Raw genomic sequence first — 21785 nt, 5'->3', positions numbered from 1 at the left:
CACCTTGGTGGAAGCCACCTTTCCCCTTTTAGTGGTGCCCATACAAGTGCGAGGAGTCACTAGAGAGGTGGTCGTAGATACAGGGAGCACTTATACCCTTATGAAATAGAGCTTGTGGGAAAAGCTTAAAGTGCTTCATGAGCAGTTAAGGGAAAATGCAAAAGTAAAATTCTCGTGGATGGAAGGGCGCACAGGGCAAAGGGCAGGGTTCCTATTAGGTTCTGCTTACATGAGACGCACTGGGAGACAGAAGTTTACTTCGTGGAGGATGACCACCTGTCAATGCCCTTATTACTAGGAATGGACACTCTTATGTCGGTAGGTCTTACCATCCATCTGTCGTGGCAGGAGTACAAGTTGCTGGGGGGTGAGGTCCATTGGTTTGGGACAAAGGCTCAAAGCAATCTGGTTTGGCCCAACTTGTATTATTACCTTGCGCAGTTGGTGGACGAGCCCAGTCCAGTAGAGAAGGCAATTCTTGAACAGCCAGAGCTCATTCTGCCACTGCTTAGGAGGTGGCGCTCTGTGTGGACGGACAAGTTGGGTCGGACTTGGGTGGTGCGTCACCACATACACACAGTCAACCCAGTTCTGGTATGGCACAGAGCCTACAGAGTGTCGCCTCTGAAAAGAGGAATAATCAAGGAGTGGGTCGACCAGATGTTGGCGGATGGGGTCATCGAGCCTTCCACTTCGCAGTGGGCTAGCCCTGCGGTGCTCATTCAAAAGGTTGACGGAACCTACCGATTGTGTTTGGGAGCTGAACAAGACGACCTTGAATGATGCTTACCCCATGCCACTCGTTCATGACATCTTGGAGTCTTTGCATGGGGTAGCAGTGTTCAGCTCCCTAGATTTGAAATCAGGGTATTGGCAGGTGAGGATGGGGAAGAGTAGCATGGAGAAGACTGCCGTCTTCACCCCAGAGAGGGTGTTCCAGTTTCGGGTGATGCCCTTTGGACTTAAAAACGCAGGGGCATCATTCCAACGGTTAATGGAGGAGGACCTCCATTGGCTCATTGGGAAGACCTGCATTGTCTATATAGATGACATCATTGTATTCTCCCCATCAGTTGAACAACATCTAAAGGACCTTGACCACATCTTCCAGCGACTGCGTAAGGCTCATCTTACACTCAACACCAAGAAGTGTAGATTTCTACAAGATCATCTGACCTTCCTTGGCCATGTGGTGTCTGCAGACAGTGTCCAAGTGGACCCAAAGAAAATTAAGTCCATCTTGGACTACCCAGCGCCCCAGGAGGTAAAAAGTCTCCAACGCTTCCTGGGGATGGCTGGGTGGTTCCACAAATTTGTCCAGGGGTTTTCTGACATCGCTGCCCCATTTTTCCAGCTGCTGAGGAAGGGATCCCCTTGGGAGTGGTCGCTAGCATGCCAGGACTCCTTTGAAAGACTCAAACAGGCACTTACATCATCACCAGTCCTGGCACACCCTGATCCATCATTAACCTTTCAGGTCCACACTGACGCGAGTGAACTCTAGCTCGGCGCTGTTCTCTCTCAAACAAATCAAGGGGAGGAGAGGGTGGTGGCCTATGCCTCACGGTCACTAAAGGGCACTAAGTACATTTATTCCACCACCGAGAAGAAATGCCTCGCTGTCGTGTGGGCCGCGGAGAAGTGGCGTCACTTCCTGGAGGGGACTTCATTTGAAATCTACACTGACCACCGGGCTCTGACCTGGGCATTCAATTGCCCGAAGACGAGGTCTAGGCTAAGCAGGTGGGTATTGTGTCTCCAACAATTCACGTTCAAGATGTGCTATCGGAAGGGCTGTGCTAATGTTGTGCCCGATGCATTTTCATGGGTGCATGAACCTGCACCGGTGGTATGTGTGGTATCGGTCTCTAACCCTTGGCCTGATCTACTCCTGAACATGCAGGAAATTGTTCAGTCTCAAGCAGACAGTCCTGTATGTCAGGGGTTGAGAGAGGGCCCAGGGGAGGAGGCCTGACCGCATACATTATAGGGAACTTCAAGGGGCACTCTATCGCTGTGTTCCAGCAAAAGATTGGGGTTACCATTATCAGTTGGTAGTGCCCAAGATATATGTGCCCAATTTCCTACAATATTACCATGATAGCCAGATCGGTGGTCACCTTGGACATACGAAGACTCCGTTTAAAATCCTGGAGGTGGCATGCTGGCCGACGATACGCAAAGACATCTGGTCCATGTCCAGACATATACTACCTATCAGCGATACAAAACCCCACCTGGTCTCCCCTCGGGACAGCTTCAGCCAGTTACCATTACTAACCTGGGGGAGAGCCTAGGAGTGGACCTAATGGGACCTTTTCCTGCCAGTAAGGACCGGAAGACCTACCGATAGTGGTTGTGGACTATTTTACCCATTGGGTGGAGCTATTCCCTATGGCTAATGCTACAGCCAAGAAGATATGCTCCACCTTGAAAGACGAAATATTTACCCGATGGGGGTTGGGGGTGCCGAAGAACATCATCACAGACCGGGGCCCGCAATTTACCGGTTCAGTGACCGATGAATTTTAGAAACAATGGAGGGTGGTTCATCTGAAGACAACTGCCTACCATCCCCAATCTAATCGTACTGAGCGGGTGAACGGACCCTGAAGACAATGATTGCATCCTTCGTCTGAAACCACCAGCAGGATTGGACAAAGTGGCTGCCTGAGCCACAGTTCGCATCGAACACAACGGTGCATGAGGTTACAGGTGAGACCCCTGCATTGTTAGCTTTAGGCAGACAACTAAATAGTCCGCTGGAAAGAATAATTGATCACAGTCCACTCAAACCAGACATCAATTCATGTTCACTTACAAACCTTACAACAAATTACACAACGGGTGAAGGAGAGGATGGTGAGATCCCAGTCCAGACAAGCTCAATCGTACAACCAGCGACATAAGCTAGTACAATTCTCGGTTGGGGAGAAAGTCTGAATCAGGACTCATCCCCTCTCCAAAGCCTCAAATAAGTTCATGGCTAAACTGGGTCCGAAGTGGTTTGGCCCAGCAACTGTTGTCCAACAGAAGGGTCTGGTGACCTACGCAGTAGAGTGGGGATTGCTGGGGACTAAGAAGGTAGACACAGTGAACATCTCAAACTTCAAGCCTTGGTTCGGCCGTACACCATGGCCTGGGGGTGGGGATTGTAGCAGTGCTACTATTAGTTAAAACCGCATCTCCCAGTAGTCCCTGTAGAGGCTCCAATTGGTCTTCTGTCTGGGGTGCAGGGGCTGTTGTGGTCAAAGGTGGTTAGAGTGGCTCTTAAAAGAAGGGCCAGTGTCCAAAGAGAAGGAGTGTTTTTTTTTTTGTAATCTGTGTTCCGTGTACCTGTCTGTCTGCCTTCGGTTGGTTAACCGTACTTAGTCGTTGTGTCCTGGATAGTTTCGTTGTTGGGGTCTGGATTGTCTTCTGTCTACCTGTGTGCTGAGGACTGATAATGGATTCATGGCCTTCCAGCAAGAAAAGGAGCGCTCCTGAACCGTCCACCCATCTTCACCATTTTCAGGGACTACCGGTAGGACTGTCTTTTCATTCCCTTTCAATGGACTGGACTTACTATCTTCATCATTTCATCACATCCGGTGCTGCTTTCCATGGAGTTTGCTGTGGGGGGTTATTTGTGCGTTTAATGTAATATCGCCGTAGGGGTGGTATTGTTTTCATTTAAATTCATTATATTCTTTATTATTTGATTCCAGTGTGCATTATTTTGTCTCAGTTTGTGAGTGTGTGTGGGTCGGGCCAAGGCTGGGAGCGTCCCTGGGATTTCCTCCATAAAAATAAATAAATCACCGTCTTCTTGACCATGTGAATCTTAACTGCACTGGACCGCTAAAATCTGAGCCCAACTAAAGTAAGTTTGGCACAAAAATAACACAGGATATATCATACCAAAAGTGAAGCTTGGTGGAGGCAGCATTATGCTTTGGAGCTGCTTTTATTCAGCTGGAACTGGGGCTTCAGTCAAGGTAGATGGAATCATTAATAGCTACAAGCATCAGTCTATTTAAGCACAAAACCTTTGGGCATCTGTGAGGAAGCTGAAGATGAAGCGTAACTCCACCTTTCGGCATAATAACAACCCAAAGCATACATCAAAAAAAAAAAAATCAACAAAGCAAATTGCTTCATCAAAGGAGGATCAATGTTCTGGAATGGCCCAGTCAGAGCCCATATCTTAACCCAATTTAACATCTGTGGGATGCCCTGAAGAGAGCGATGCACATGAGATGTCCTTGTAATTTGACAGATGTGCCAAACTGATAGACTCTTACCCAAAAAGACTGAGTGCTGCAATAAAATCAAAAGGTGCTTCAACTAAGTATTAGCTTAGGGGATGTGCACACTAATGAAACCAAGCTTTGATAGGATTCTTCTTTTTTTTTTTTCTAAACAGTCTCTGATTTGTTTTCACCTTCTTTGTAAAGATTGCAATTAGGGTGAAATAAGCTCTGACAGGATTTATCTTGGTTTCATTTTTTTAAAAAACACAAAATCTGATTTTTGGGAGGAGTGTGTAGACTTTTTATATCCACTATACTACTTTACAATTAATTCAAAATACCGCTATTTCCTTTTGGTGGCACATTGTCTATGACAGAGTGGATTTGTAAATATAAGTGATACACCTATTTTCAGATATTTTTGTAGTCAACCTTTATACTCATGTGTTTGTCTGTGGAGTAACAAATTTCAGAATGTGGCTGACCAAGGTCTTCCATTTATGTGTGCACATATTACATGTTAAGTTTCAAAATTGTTTTGCATTTATGCTATTTGCTTCTTAAATGTGCTTAAGAACAAATAGGGGTAGTCAAAAAGCATTCACATTCATGACTACAATTTCTGTTTGTGCTAAAACTACATATACCATTAGTTTGCAAGAGTGTCTGTTCTCAATCATTTACTCATTTTACATACACGAAAAACAGATATCTGAAGATGATGATTCAAAATGTTACCATTTACATGTAACAAGTTAAATAAACACTATAAAAGTTTAACAAGCTTTTATTTTAAAAGTGCTAGCTTTAATACTTTGATCAGGGCAACTTTTTATGGTCTAACAAGAAAAACAAGTTCTCTAACAAAGACAACTGTTTTGTTATTCAAAAAAGACAAATGTGAGGAATACCTTTAAAATATCACAAAATAGTAAATCAATCCAACGTAATTGGCCTAGCTCTGTGGATTTCAAACTATCTGTAAAGTGTGGGGGTTTTATCAGTTGTCAACCATAAAAATAATTATATATTCCCCCCCCCCCCCAATACTTTAGACTCGCCAATACCCTGCTAATTAAATTTTTGATATAATTCTCCTACCGACTCAAAGCTCAATTGTCCAGCAGCCAAGAGGAAACAACCGGCACCATTAATATTTTTGCTGTATAAATAATGAGTAAAAAAGGGTGTTATGTACAACAATTACAAATACTGGATAGAATCAATAACAAGAATAACAAAATAAAATATGAGAAAAATGTCTAAGTAAACATTTGTTTCTGATTAATGTATTCTCAGTGAAAAAGATTTGATTTATATTTACTCTTGTTTAACCAGGTATGGTTTCTGACAATGCAGCTTTATACACATGATGGAGAGTTAACTGCAACTTTTTACAGCAATGTTTATTTGTAAAGTGTTGTTATACATGACTGCATAACACTCTTTGACCACAAAATAAAGGCAATCAGCCTCTTGGAAGAGAATACTTTAGTAAATAGATGGTTTTTAAAGGATTGCCATTTTGATACAGTCTTTTCTCCAATGTACACAAAATACTTTTGCAAAAATAAACAAATACTGTATTAATACAGGAGTATACCTCTTAGGAGCCCAGAGAGCATAGTTTAATGGTGAGCTTCCTATTTTTATGAGACTCCTCTTGTGCCTTTTCTGTGACACTTAATGCAAAATCTGTTTGTAATGGAGTATTGGCATGCTGATTTCAAAATGCTAATGTCCAATTCCTAAGGCTGAAATTTTGAAAACTTTTAACAGGAGCACTGTTGTAACATTCAAGTCGTCACATGTGATCAACAAGCTACTAAATATTTTAGGTCATTTTTCTCAGTGGTACCAAGCCTTGGCAGTAGAAAAGGGTTGCCTGCTGCATCAGAGTATATTTTGTTGTACATTTTAAGAAATGAATCAGCAATACATCAACAATTTAGATTTTTCAGGCTTACTAGTTCAGTAAACAGTCTAGTGTTCCTGTGATTTCTCACCTTTTCAATCCTAAAATTAGTTTTACCTGAAAACAAAGGACTGCTTTCATACAGTTAGGTCCATAAATATTTGGACAGAGACAACTTTTTTTCTAATTTTGGTTCTGTACATTACCACAATGAATTTTAAATGAAACAACTCAGATGCAGTTGAAGTGCAGACTTTCAGCTTTAATTAAGTGGGGTGAACAAAACGATTGCATAAAAATGTGATGCAACTAGAGCATTTTTTTTTTTTTAACACAATCCCTTCATTTAAGGGGCTCAAAAGTAATTGGACAATTGACTCAAAGGCTATTTCATGGGCAGGTGTGGGCAAGTCCTTCATTATGTTATTATCAATTAAGCAGATAAAAGGCCTGGAGTTGATTTGAGGTGTGGTGATTGCATGTGGAAGATTTTGCTCTGAACAGACAACATGCGGTCAAAGGAGCTCTCCATGCAGGTGAAAGAAGCCATCCAAGAAATTGCTACAATATTACATGTGGCAAAATCTACAGTTTGGTACATCCTGAGAAAGAAAGCAAGCACTGGTGAACTCAGCAGCGCAAAAAGACCTGGACGTCCATGGAAGACAACAATGGTGGATGATCGCAGAATCATTTCCATGGTGAAGAGAAACCCCTTCACAACAGCCAACCAAGTGAACAACACTCTCCAGGGGGTAGGCGTATCGATATCCAAGTCTACCATAAAGAGAAGACTGCATGAAAGTAAATACAGAGGGTGCACTGCAAGGTGCAAGCCACTCATAAGCCTCAAGAATAGAAAGGCTAGATTGGACTTTGCTAAAGAACATCTAAAACAGCCAGCATAGTTCTGGAAAAACATTCTTTGGACAGATGAAACCAAGATCAACCTCTACCAGAATGATGGCAAGAAAAAAATATGGAGAAGGCGTGGAACTGCTCATTATCCAAAGCATACCACATCATCTGTAAAGCACGGTGGAGGCAGTGTGATGGCTTGGGCGTGCATGGCTGCCAGTGGCACTGGGACACTAGTGTTTATTGATGATGCAACACAGGACAGAAGCAGCCGAATTAATTCTGAGGTGTTCAGAGACATACTGTCTGCTCAAATCCAGCTAAATGCAGTCAAATTGATTGGGCGGTGTTTCATGATACAGATGGACAATGACCCAAAACATACAGCCAAAGCAACCCAGGAGTTTATTAAAGCAAACAAGTGGAAAATTCTTGAATGGCCAATTCAGTCACCTGATCTTAACCCAATTGAGCATGCATTTCACTTGTTGAAGACTAAACTTCAGACAGAAAGGCCCATAAACAAACAGCAACTGAAAACTGCTGCAGTAATGGCCTGACAGAGCATTAAAAAGGAGGAAACCCAGCATCTGGTGATGTCCAGGAGTTCAAGACTTCAGGCTGTCATTGCAAGCAAAGGGTTTTCAACCAAGTATTAGAAATGAACATTTTATTTCCAGTTATTTAATTTGTCCAATTACTTTTGAGCCCCTGAAATGAAGGGATTGTGTTAAAAAAAAATGCTTTAGTTGTCTCACACTTTATGCAATCATTTTGTCCACCCCACTGAATTAAAGCTGAAAGTCTGCACTTCAACTGCATCTGAGTTGTTTCATTTAAAATTCATTGTGGTAATGTACAGAACCTAAATTAGAAAAAAAGTCGTCTCTGTCCAAATATTTATGGACCTAACTGTATGTGTTTTCTGGATGTTCTCTAGCATATAGCATGGTACATTCTGACTTGGTTGTGATGCTGTCCTGTCACAGAAGTCATCTCTACTTTGCGGAATATCCTCCACAATTAACCCACTGAAAGAGTTCATCCAGTATTTGAAAAGTTATTTTCCATTAGTTTTGCTGCCACTCCATAATTGCTGCTTTTCATTTGCAAATGGTATTGAAGCAGTCTGTAATTTGGCTGTACAGAATTAAAAATTGGTACTCCCAGGTGTCCACACTACCAATTTGTCCACCTCTGATTATGTATGTACATAACAATTATAAAATTAATTGAAAAGGACAGTAAGTAACATGAAAATATATCATGGTTATGTTAGAGGTCATTTACCTTGACTAACAATGGGAGATGAAGTATGCTGAAATCCGTCAGGAAAAACAGTTGTGCTTGCAGCAGAAGAATGAGGACTAACAGTATTATATCTGGGAGGAGAAAAAAATACAAAGGACTGAGTTCTAAAATCATGTAATAAGCAACAAAAATATGAAGACAGCTATAAAAGCAAACATATACTGAATATTGAAGTAATGGAAGAATACATCCCACCTGTCACCTGGCTGCATTGCTTCAAACATCAACCTTTCATGCTTGTGGATAGTACACATACTGGCTTCCTGGTGGATTCTTCTGGGGCCGGAGTTTGGCTAAGCTTTGTGAGTGATCCGTAGACCATACACATACTGTACTGCCAACCACCCTCAGCTCTGGTTATAATATTGCCCTTTAAAGTCCACTTAATGATATATCAAGCTTTCAAAGACTCTGCCCTCCCTAATTAGGACTGAACAACTAACTAATTTAATTGTCAGAACTGCATTTTGTAAATAACTAGCTGTGTTACCAGGTTTTGCCCAGGAAATCTAATAAGACAATGGGCCTCAATTATAGTGTCATTGATTAATCAAGTATATCTGAAATACTATGTAACAGAGTACTTTTATGTATACAATATTTGTAGATTTTTTTTTTTTTAACAAGGGGCTAATATTATTGGCAGGCAGCGTAGTGTAGTGGTTAAATTCAAACCCTGAGGTTATGGGCTCACTGATACTGTGTAACAATGATCAATTCACTTCACATGCCTGTGCTCCAATTAGAAAAAAACAAAAGAAATTAAACCAACTTTAATCTCAGATGTTGCTATTATTGGATAAAGGCATAAGTCAAATAATAAGTAATATTATTAGATCACTGGAGCTTTCCCATGAGCAAACACATTTCCAAATTTCAATCAAATTAGTTAAAGTATTGTTCAGATTTTGGGGTAATTAGTTTTTCTACTGGGGCGTTTACACCTAAATATTGATATCTTAAAATGCCCTTCCATAGCAGTTACCTACTGTTTGAAATGTACCATCTTGCCGAATTTCAGCTTTCTAATTAAATGGGAAACAGTACTTTTGTTAATGACTGAGAGTTACTCAACTTTGCATTGTAAAAGATCATAAACTATTTCAGTACAACATATCTGGTCCACGATGTTTTCTATGCATTTTTTTTTCATTTTTTCCTTTCTTCAAAGCTGCATTTTGCAGGACAAATGCATTATACAGGGAAATACAGACCTGTAACATGTCCTCTGCCTAATGACGAGTTTAAGTAGGAGTGGCCAAAATTCTTATTACCATAAAATTAAAAGTTCTGATGGTTTCAGTAAATAGCGTTATAATTTATTTGCATATACTTTATAGATTGAAATGTATATAAGTAAATAAACAAATGGATTGTGCATAGGAACTATATATGAGCATACATAAACACTTGCTGCAAGACAATACAAATAGTCAATATACCAGACTATCTTGTTTAATAAACTATTCTACATTAGCTTTTATCTCACAGTGTTAGCAACACATACTGTTCCATGTTTAGTTCAACGTATACAGGCAAAAATTAAGGCAAAAACAGACAAATTGATTATTTTATAAAACTGTGTACTCCTTAGTATGAGCAATGGCAAAAAAGCTATTATAATATGGTAATTTTTAAATAAATACTGGAAATTAATCAAAACCAGGGACAACAGTTACCAAGATACGAGGGGGAGTGGTGAGAAAAAAGACAACAAGCACAGAATTGAACGTAAATGCTAACACTCATGCACACACATAAATTGGGTAAAGCTGAATAACCTGGTTAAGGCAGAAACCTGGTTTCTTTATTTGTGTTTACACAAGCAAGTAATCTTCTGGAGTTCTCCTTTGGCAAAAAAAATTAAATGTCATCTTCTGTCACTGTGGATCCAAAAATAATCATGATGCTAATGAGAATTTTTTTGGGTTTAATAAATATGTTTAGTCAAACTGAAAATGTATTCATAAGTTTGTGTTACAATATTGCATGCAGCAAAATCTTTTCAGCTTTTCTGTACAAATGAGCCCTGCAAAGGACCCGGTACATGTGCTTCTTGCCTTATACGCAGTGCTGCTGGAATAACAATGCAGGCATTTTTACTTTAATACAATATGTACTAGGTTACTTGTTACTTTAAAAAGTAAGCTGGCTACTTAACACACATTTTTAAAACGCATTACCCTAGTGCTCTCAAGATTGTGGTGCCGAGCTTAGAATTGTAAGTTCAGGTCTTCAACAATTTAGCAATTTCTGAAATACTGAGACAGATAATTTCGACCAGGAGAAGTTTATTTTGTGGATGCTCTACCCATAGCTGCTAACAGCATGTGCAAAGCAAAAACGTGTACAGACTACAAAATCCTTAACAGTCACCCTGTTACTGGGTTTACATGGCCACATAAATGGCTTACTCACAAATAAATCTACCTCTGTTAATCAGGTTTCTCAGAGGACAATGCCCCAATATTTCTAATTAGAATAAGGATTTACATGGCATTTTAGAAAGCAGGGTTCTGTGAATAATCAAGTAAATTTAGCGTGTTTATGTGTGCTTCAAGACACTGTACCATTGTTTAATCTGAAGTAGAGTTTAGATGAAACAGCAATCACTTTGGGCCCCGTGTATAACTGTGTGTAGAATACGGCACACAGACAAAAACAAAACGTTGCATATGCACAAAGAATTCAAATGCATAAAACTGTGTGTAAGCAAAGTTCCACCCACTTCCCCTTCATAAATACCAATCAACGTGAAATTTAATGAACATGCATGTGCCTACAGCCCTATCACAACTCCTCCCAGAATTGTGCATATTTGAATATGCAAATCAATATAAATAGCCACTTCCGTTCAGTGTTTTGTTAAAAGACAGTGGCTAAATCACAAGCAAAAAACACATTTCACCAAATGCTTACTATTTGGTGGCTTAGGCAGTGATTTGAGCAACAAAAGGAAATTGATGGCTTGGCACTCAAAAGTTCAAGTTCAGTATGTCACACAGTGGCCAAAACAAAAAAAAAGTGGTCAGATGTCAAAGTTGACTATACGAGTGTCATGCAGAAACATAATAGGGTCACAGAGGAGAAAAAAAAAATAAGGGCAAAGTGAAGAAAAAAAGGTCTATGTAGAGTTTAAAGTCGAAATGTCCACTTTAATCTCGTAGTTTATTTTGTCATTAAAGTAGAATGTTGACAACTTAATCTTAAAATCTAATTTTCACACATTTTCTAAATAGGATTTTTTTTAATTATAGGATTCATGTGGAGATATATTGGTAGCATCTGCTGCAGAACAGTAACCAACCCAGGACAGAAGAATTAAAAAAGCAAAATGTGTTTTAAACCTCACCTAACTTGTAGATTCTCTGAAGAAGTAGTCTCAGATAAAGTCTGTAATACAAGCATAAATATTTCACTTGAAATAGAAAAATAAAAAAGTACATTTTTTCATTTTCAAGAACTTTATCATCAACATCTGTCAAAAATGAATTTATTCTAATGTTAAAAATTATTTTAAAATACCCAGCATACTTACAAAGTAATAAATACATGTGAAAATCTAACGTGTAAAAGTGGTTCACAGCTACATAAAGGTTTTTCCACATGATGTCTTCATAATAAGCACTAGTAATTTAGACATACAAACACATGCACACACAAAATAAAACTTATACCTTACTCATTTTAAGAATGCAAGATAATTGCTGAAATTCAATTTTCAAAACATTCATTCACCTTTTTTTAAATAGGTCCTCGTTTTAATTTCAAAGACAATCAGTAATTATAAAATGTATTTCAAATGCAAAGCTTACAGGATGCATGAACAAATTTACAAGTACACATGACTAATTTGTGTTTTTAAAACAAAAAGGATTACTGCTAATTTCAAAGCTTAAGATCATCAGTTGCAAGTTTTGATGTCACAATACCAGAATTTATGCATTCAATACTACTACCGGTAAAATGTTGCAATACTCAATACCTATTTGAAGCCATAACAAAAAAAAAATCTCAATCACCAAAAAAAGTACCTCCATTTTGAAAGTAAATAATATTGTACCATTTTCTGTAATAGGATACAAAATATATAAATACTAATAGTAACTGCAACTTTAGAATAGTGGTACAGCTTCAGCATCCCTAATGTGGAATGCCCAGAAATACTTTGGATATTTTTGGATTTTGGTATATTTGCATCTTCCTAAAACACAATCTCTCTATTCTGCACAGTTAAACTATACCATGATTTCAGAGAGACAGCAATAGACTTGACACTAAGATGTCAGATATAGAGGATTCCTTACATAATTTCATTCAATTCATAAGCGACAGCACAAGTCCAACATACACACACAGCAACTGAAACAGCAGCACACAGTGCAACCAATTGGCCTGAGGTCAGTTGTGAAGAGCTGCTGGCTTTCTTTGAACTTCTTGTTTATCAAGGCAGTATTCAAAAGCCAGAAGTTCAAACTTGCTGGTCAACTAAACCTTTACCTTATGCACAGAAAAATGAGTGAAAAACATTTCAGTCTATTTTCTCAGGAGTTGGCATTTTGTAAAAAAAATGTACCTGTCACTTCATCAGGAGAAATAGCTATTGAAAACAAAACTGTTTAGTGACACACCTGAAAGAAAGATTTACCTGGTACCTAAGCTGAATGTCTCTGACTCGTTTATTCTTTAGAATGGTCACTTGAAAGTGAAACTATACAAATGTCAAACAATTATTGATTTGGTAGTATCTCTACTGAGCTACAGGTAAACTTTTTTGGTAGCTAGACAAAAGCACCTTCAGAATACAAACTGGTGAAAAAATAAATCTGTTAATGTATTTACTTATGTTTTGTATTTTTTTCTTAGTTTTACATTCAAAGCTGAAAATACCAGGCATTGTTAAAATAATTTGATGTCAGAATATTTTTTTTTAATAAAATTTTTTCTTCTCTCTAATAACATACTAAGTGTCTTCAATCTGCTTCAAGAATGATTTAAGATATGTAGAGGTAGGGGAAGTGAAGGTGGTAGGAATGAGGATGGCGCCCATACATATGTGCCGCACACGGCCACCCTGCTGGTCGTTGCTGAGAACTGATTCTACAATAAAATAAAAAGAGGAGTAACCGTGGAGGTCAATCATCACTCCGAAAGCGGATAGTAGACATCACGTGGTATATGTGTATTAAATTTCAGGCTAATAAGTCAAACAGATTGCGAGCTACAGGTAATTTAAAGTCCTGGACAGACAAATGAACAGCCATGGTAGCATTATTATATATATATATATATATATATATATATATAATGCAGTTGAATCACTCACTCATCCACAAAATCACTACGTATTTCCTATTTTGCTATAAAGCTGAAATTTTGGAGGATGTTATATCTAAGATGGTAGGTATTCACTAAGGAAGTAGTTTTATATCAATATTTAGGGGTGGAAGGGGACTACAACTCCTATTAGACAGCACGTTGCTCCAGACAATATCATCAGTGCTCAAAAAGTTTAAATAATTCTTTGCATTTATATAGCGCTTTTCTCACTACTCAAAGCGCTCAGCAATTGCAGGTTAAGGACCTTGCTCAAGGACCCAACAGAGCAGAGTCCCTTTTGGCATTTACGGAATTCGAACCAGCAACCTTCCGATTGCCAGTGCAGATCCCTAGCCTCAGAACCACCACTCCGCCACTAAATAAGAGCATCGACAAATGCAGCACGTCATCAAAAGTAGCAACCGCTGCTTTTCTTTTTTTTCTTGCCTCAACTTTGATTGTATTTAGACATATTGCATTATAAACGGGAGGGGGAGTCTTTTAATTTAAATTTGGACCCCTTTTTGAGAAATGTTTTACATATTAGTACATGCAGTGTTGCCAATCCCTTAAGGAGCAATCATTTTTTCTTCCAAAACAAAAATGCTTTACAAAACTGCCAAACCCAAATACTTGTTTTTGAGAGTTTTACTACTGCAAACTCATACACGAAACATAACCGGTTTGAAATGGAATTCAGCTGCTTTGCTCAGCACTACCAATTGTTAGTTATATTTGACACATTCTGCAATGTTAGATTTGGGCAGCCGAACAGTGGTGATGTGATGCACTTGGTCATACATGCACTTCATTTTACTGTGTCCACCATATGTCACAATAAATCTGAAAAACTGATTTTTTTTTTTTTTTTTTTAGTAAGTGCATAGCCTTGCATTTTTGAAAAAGCCAATGCTGCTGTCCACCTGCATAACATCATTAAGTTCTCTATACCAATCATAGCTTTTTAAAATAAAATAAAATAAAAAAAAAAACACACACACTCAGTGCAAATTAACCGATTGAGCCATGCCACAAATGAAAAGAATGAAGCACAATTTTTTTTTTTTTTCCTATAACTGTTGGAGATTAAGTTTTTTCAGAATGTGATAAGAAAAGAACAGGACAGTGCTTTTCAATGGCTAACAATAATTAATACCCTATATTGTTTTTTGTTAGTAAACATTTGATCAAACCCATTGTATACTGATGCTAATGGAGAGGTGAGATTTTTAGCAGTTTTTAGCTTTGAATAAATCAGCTTTAATTCACCTTTGTAACATTACTGCATACCCTAATTTTGCAATGTCCTTTAATACTGTTCTGCTGCAATCTCTTTCACACCAACGTGGACCAAGGAAATGATACAGTATAAAAAACAAATAGTGTACACAGAACAGTACTTGGCTACATAGTAATTCTGAAACATCCGATTAACCAATTGCACTATTACCGAGGCATACTGACTTGGAAATGTTTCTGGGGAAAGCCAATTAACAGAGCTTGTAGGTTATATTTTATATACAGTACTCATTATCAAACAATTCATTTTTACCTTTTCTGAGTGCTCCTGCTTTAGCTGTCTTGTAAGTACAATTATGTGAAACATTAAAGCCTGACGTTCTTTTTTCATTGTCAAAATTATTTCATTAGCTTGCCGCATCTTTTCTTTTTCTTCTTGAAGAGCCAATGCTAATGCCTTATTGTTACTCTGAAGGCTTTTCATAATGAAAGATGCATTACCTGTCAAAAAAGCAAACACAACTGATGAAAAAATGTGAAAAACACATTCGTGCATTAGTGCACTCCAAAAAAGCCATTAAAATGTTACTTATTGACTCTAAATTTCAAACAGATTTCTACACAAAAATATAAAATGATAATAACTAGCTTTGATTAAATACAGTAGAAACTAATCTAAAAATGTTAAGTATTTACTGTTTATGCTTTGTTAAACAGAATACAGTATCTGTTTAAAGCAAATAGCAATCTTTACAGACCTTACTATGAGTATGTAAAGAAAACTTGCATCATCTTGTACTAACTTACATTGACTTCAAAACTCTTAAGTAAAAAATCCATACATCTACTGTCTAAACCTGTCTAATGTGACGAAGGACTGGCTGTATGATGAACAAGCAAAAGCCTGTCCTGGACAAGATGTAACCTGTAAATCATACAAAATGTTTACACTGCCAGTTACAATAGACAAATTGAGAGCTATCAAATTAATTCATGTTTCTCTGTGTAAATATCATATAGGTTACAATGTGTATATATACATACATACATACATACATACATACATATACACATATATACAGTATATTAAAAAAACACATATACATATATAACGTTAAAACTAATCAATTCATAAATGATGAGCATTATCACTTACTGATGATCTTGTTTGTAATTTTTGAGGATAAAGCTTTGCTGGAAGTGCCAGCCTTGGCCAGCCTTTTATTTCTTTTTTCCTTCATCTTTTCCTTCATTTCTTCAAGGCTCTCCTTAAATGACCTCTTCAGTACTCGCTCTCTTACCATGGCTGTTTATAGTCTTGCTCCTTTTGAAAAGGCAAAACATTATTTACAACTATATTAATTTAAAAATGGACATTGCATATCATAATTATCACACTGTAAAATCTTACAAAAGAGATCGGTTCTGTATAAAGAAATGTCCAAAAGACCTATCACTTCCCTGCCAAATGTAATCAAACAGATCGGATCTAAGAAGATTGATGTTCAACATTACGGGCAATATTTGATATTAAATTGAAGCGAAAGAAACATTATTTATTTGCTAAAACCTGAACATTGGATTTGACTTTACTTAAAAAATGCAGTGACGCATACAGTAAACACAAAGATGAAAGGCTAAGTCCATTTCGCAAAATTGAAAAAAATGTAAATTGTAGCAATTTAGAAAGAAGGACAACTTTAACACCACAAAATACATTCAGCACTTGAGTTTACTCACCAGGTGAGATAAGCAACAACCAAGACAGGCAGTTTATACAAATAAGAAGCTCTCTTTGCCACCTTAAACCAACAGGAGATTCCAACTTCACCCGATTAAGAACGCGGCCATTATGCGCAGTCTGTGTACTCTTTTCGCCTCCTTCCTCTATTACATATCCAGAATAATATTTCTCGTCTAAAAGTTTCAAAAACATCCACCACTTATCATCTTAAGATTTAAAAATATTCAGATAAAATAATAACACATTCAAATATTCCTTTTCATATTATTACACGACTAAGTGTGGTTACGTTGGTATTTCGAATTACGTGCACATAACTTTGATTGGCTACATAGGCAGACACGTGACCACTTCTTTACGTCATTTCCTCCTATTCTGGGACAAGCCTGTCACTACCCGATCCGCAACCACTCCCTGATGTACATCCCGCATGCGCAGAGTCACTGCAGCGGTTGCCATAACAGAGCTCACCATAGCGTTTATTAACAGATTGAGTACTGAATAGCTACGGTTATTGATGGGGATTTCACTTTGCTGATTCGATTCTCCCGAACTACCCGTTTAAGTGAATCGATTATTTTGATTAATTTGATCCGTTTAGAATCTAACGCATAATGGAAATAAGGAGGGCGGCGGCGTTCAATAAGTAAGCAATAAGTACGATGCATGATTAATCGCGTCACAAAAACATAAGTTCATAACTCGTACATTATTTTAACATTTATGTATGTGTATAAATATGTAATTGTATTGCTTGTTTAATTTATATTTAATAATCTATAAATAATTAATTAAATATTTAACATGATTCATATGTCATTGTCCTGTTTCCGTATATAAAGCACGATAATATATTTAAGATGCATAATTAAAATAAGATGTTTTGTTACGGAATCACAACTGAATAATAACTGTGCAACTTGTAATGGTTCTTTCACGAATCAACTGAACGAGACTGACTCCATGGCAGTGTCTACTAATAGAATGAGTCGAGACGCATAAGGCAGGCTGATCTTTCGCATGCGCTTTAAACAGCGGCAACAAAAGACGGTGACGACGTCACGCCAGACACACACTCGTTTTAGCACTGTCTTTCGAGCTCGATGATTCACCAAAAAGAGTTGCTAAAAAAGAAGAGATCGTTCGCGAATCGCCCATCACTAGCTAGGCTACAATTTTGCCTTTTTTGCCGTATCTGTTTACATCTTGCCTAAAGAAGGGGCCTGAGTTGCCTCGAAAGCTTGCTTATTGTATTTGTTTAATTTTGCCAGTAAAAGGTGACATTGTGCTTGACTTCTCATTGCTGTATCGCAGTAGTCCTTTGTGAAGCAACCAAACATATGTATAAATGCAGACAATTCATACCATTGCAAAAACATGCATTTTTTACAGAATTAAACAATGTGTTTAATTAAAACCAAAAGTTAGTATCCAATTAAGAAGCTGGTTGGAGTAAAAGTGGCCCGTCAAGAAACTAAATTAGCCGATTATCTGTTGGTTCTCTTTGCATTCTATTATTGTTTAACAGCTGGTTAAGTTAAAATAAACAATTTAGGGTTCCATATTTTAAAAGGCAAGCCAGTTAAAATTATGGTTCTGTAAAATTAGCAGCAGTAATCAATTAATAATTAAGAAATTAGATGGATTGAAAACCCGTAGTCATTGTGGTACTCTAGAATCAGTTTGCCAGCCCCGTTTTAAATCAATGAAATACACTACACCTTCTGTATAACAAAAATGATTAAAGTAATACCCATAAGTTACATAATCAACATATCAACAAGACAGAACTGTTGTCCAACGAATGAGGGGAAGAGGAAGATATTCAGTTCAAAAGTCCTTCCTAATTATTTTCATATTTAGAAATATTTCAATCAAAGCATTCTTTTTGTTCATATTGACCATACAACCAGATAGCTGACATATGGATTATGTGACACAAGATTCCCCCCGACTCCAATCAGCTTTTTTTACATTGTTTGCCATTCTACAGCACTGGTTGCTATTGTCTTCTGTTGTGTTATAAATTTGTTTTCATTCTGTGTGAAAACATCAAATCAAACATTTTTCTCAGCCACCAATTCAAACTACATGGGCTAAATAACACATAAAACAATATTCTTGGACAGAGTATTCCTTTAAGAGACTAAAAGTGAATTTTGTACCTTTCATAGGCTCTGCCCTTTCCCATTTAAAGTAGGGACATGCATTGTTCATACCCAAGCTTTAACTTAACCAAGCATTTACATTTCATTTTTGAGTTACACTTTTTTTTTATTCATCAGTGAATTTCACCCAATGGCACAAATTTCATAAAAAGTTGTGAATTAGATATCATTTCAATTGCTCATGCAGTGCTTAGAGGATATAGTTATGGCCTACTGAAGGCCTAGGGATACCTAAGTAAGCTGCACACAAATGAGAGGGAGGGAGACAAAAAAAATTACACCATCCAAAAAAATTAAATGGAATGTTTTCTTATTTTCAAACAGAAAATCTCACAATATATGGAGACATGCACACAAAACAAAAACAAAGTAGGAGGACAACACTAACTTAGCTATCTAGCTAAACAGAATCCACACAGCTAGACACACTCCACAATTACCATCCAGATAGATAGATAGATAGATAGATAGATAGATAGATAGATAGATAGATAGATAGATAGATAGATAGATAGATAGATACTTTATTAATCCCAAGGGGAAATTCACATACTCCAGCAGCAGCATACTGATACAAAAAAACAATATTAAATTAAAGAGTAATAAAAATGCAGGTAAAAACAGACAATAACTTTGAATAATGTTAAGGTTTACCCCCCCGGGTGGAACTGAAGAGTCGCATAGTTTGGGGGAGGATGGCTAGCTTAAAACAACTGCATTTCTTTTAACATGTACAGAAAGACCAATGCCACACCATCCAACCTAAACTCTCTCCATGCCTTGCTCTGTTAAACCCAAATCCTTCTCCCCTCACTTTCTACTCTAAAACTCACACTAGCTTTTTTTTTATAAATTACATCCCACCCACAAACCCAGGCAATTCAATCAGAGCAGACAACTCAATAGGTGGGTAATTAGGGCAGAACTCAATTAAGTTATGTGGACGAAATTAAAGAAAACAAGCTTGGTTTACAAACCAGTAGAGTAGATCATAACATTACACATTGAGGAAAAATGCTGCTTGACAGCCTAATGATCACACTTCACTTTAAGATAATTCCTCCAGGCTCTATTCATTTGACTAGCAAGTCACTGACAGTCTTTTTTTACACAGCATTCCAATTCTGTTGTTATCAGATTCTGCAAAGATAGAGCAGCTTTTAATGCTTGCAGTTTTAGTACTGTATTTGAGAAATGTTCTGTACAATTTTATTAGCACTTTTATTTATTATTATTTATTTCTTTTATGGTTTAAATTTTTTTAGATAATGAAGCCTCTTATATTTTTCAAACATTGGCCAAATTCTGAATGTAGTTTTACTTGGTTTTATTTTTGTCATAATTTTCAGTTTGTCTTTGCTCACAGCGGATATTTTTTGTGTAAATAATTCTTTTTGTTGGAAAATCTTGTTAAGCTGTTGCTTATTTGTTCTGAGCTCTATCCATGTGTGTGTGGGCTGTTCACATGACTTGTCAGTCACAAATTTACTTAATGTCTTATGGTGTCTCTGTAAAAAAAAATAACACATGGACACTGAATATGCTTCACAAATGCTCCCTTCAGTTGCTATGTGAATTTTCAGATTTCTCACTTATGATGTCTCACCTGGGTGGCACGGTGGCGTAGTGGTAGCGCTGCTGCCTCACAGCTTTAGGAGACCTGGGTTCACTCCTCCCTGCGTGGAGTTTGCATGTTCTCCCCGTGTCTGCATGGCTTTCCTCTGGGTGCTCCGGTTTACTCCCACAGTCCAAAGACATGCAGGTTAGGTGCATTGGCGATCCTAAATTGTCCTTAGCGTGTACTTGGAGTGTGAGTGTATGTGTGTGTGTGCCGTGCGGTGGGCTGGCGCCCTGCCCGGGGTTTATTTCCTGCCTTGCACTCTGTTTTGGCTGGGATTGGCTCCAGCAGACCCCCATGACCCTGTAGTTAGGAAATAGCAGGTTGGATAATGGATGGATGGATAATGGATGGATGGATGTATGTCTCACCTTCCCCTTTGTTACATTCAGATAATCAAGGTGGTTTTCCAGAATGCCTTTCACTAGTTAGAAGAGCTTGGAAAACTCTCAATGACTAACTCAAAAAGAGTGATGCAAACATTCATGTGGCAATCGGTGTGTCTTCTCACTAGCTCAGAGGGTTATGAGAAGCTTTTTTGCAAGGTTTAATCCATATTGTTCCCACTTTGCTGACAAATGGAAAATTGTTGTTTTACGACACAAAACTATTCCACAACAGAGTCAAAGGCACAACACAACACAGAAGTAAATGCAAGATTAAATGAGCATAGAAAATATATATTGACATATACAGTGCATCCGGAAAGTATTCATAGCGCATCACTTTTTCCACATTTTGCTATGTTACAGCTTTATTTCAAAATGGATTAAATTAATTTTTTTCCTCAGAGTTCTACACACAACACCCCATAATGACAACGTGAAAAAAGTTTACTTGAGATTTTTGCAAATTTATTAAAAATAAAAAAATTGAGAAAGCACATGTACATAAGTATTCACAGCCTTTGCCATGAAGCTCAAAATTGAGCTCAGGTGCATCCTGTTTCCCCTGATCATCCTTGAGATGTTTCTGCAGCTTAATTGGAGTCCACCTGTGGTAAATTCAGTTGATTGGACATGATTTGGAAAGGCACACACCTGTCTATATAAGGTCCCACGGTTGACAGTTCATGTCAGAGCACAAACCAAGCATGAAGTCAAAGGAATTGTCTGTAGACCTCCGAGACAGGAATGTCTCAAGGCACAAATCTGGAGAAAGTTAGAGAAAAATTTCTGCTGCTTTGAAGGTCCCAATGAGCACAGTGGCCTCCATCATCCGTAAGTGGAAGAAGTTCGAAACCACCAGGACTCTTCCTAGAGCTGGCCGGCCATCTAAACTGAGCGATCGGGGGAGAAGGGCCTTAGTCAGGGAAGTGACCAAGAACCCGATGGTCACTCTGTCAGAACTCCAGAGGTCCTCTATGGAGAGAGGAGAACCT

General features: G+C 37.9%; 1 protein-coding gene across 3 annotated transcripts in view; it reads right to left on the bottom strand.

Moving 5' to 3' along the window:
- LOC114664178 (shugoshin 1-like) overlaps positions 1 to 17095 on the bottom strand; it is a 41819-nt gene extending 24724 nt beyond the window's left edge. Inside the window, exons 1-5 of one of the 3 annotated variants that reach the window (XM_028818177.2) lie at positions 16615 to 17095; positions 16031 to 16180; positions 15188 to 15375; positions 11669 to 11709; positions 8296 to 8387 (exon numbers count right to left, since the gene is read on the bottom strand). In XM_028818177.2, the coding sequence (XP_028674010.1) occupies positions 8296 to 8387; positions 11669 to 11709; positions 15188 to 15375; positions 16031 to 16180; positions 16615 to 16810 (667 nt within the window). In that variant the 5' untranslated portion in view covers positions 16811 to 17095. Of the gene's footprint in view, positions 1 to 8295; positions 8388 to 11668; positions 11710 to 15187; positions 15376 to 16030; positions 16199 to 16614 lie in introns of all 3 variants that reach the window. The other 2 variants (XM_028818178.2, XM_028818179.1) reach the window with 2 other exon arrangements.
- Between the last annotated feature and the right edge of the window lie 4690 nt (positions 17096 to 21785).

Source organism: Erpetoichthys calabaricus, chromosome 13, assembly GCF_900747795.2.
Source record: "Erpetoichthys calabaricus chromosome 13, fErpCal1.3, whole genome shotgun sequence".
Classification (NCBI taxonomy): Eukaryota; Metazoa; Chordata; class Cladistia; order Polypteriformes; family Polypteridae; genus Erpetoichthys; species Erpetoichthys calabaricus.
Note: the sequence above shows the minus strand (reverse complement) of the source record. Positions and strands in the feature narration are given on the sequence as shown.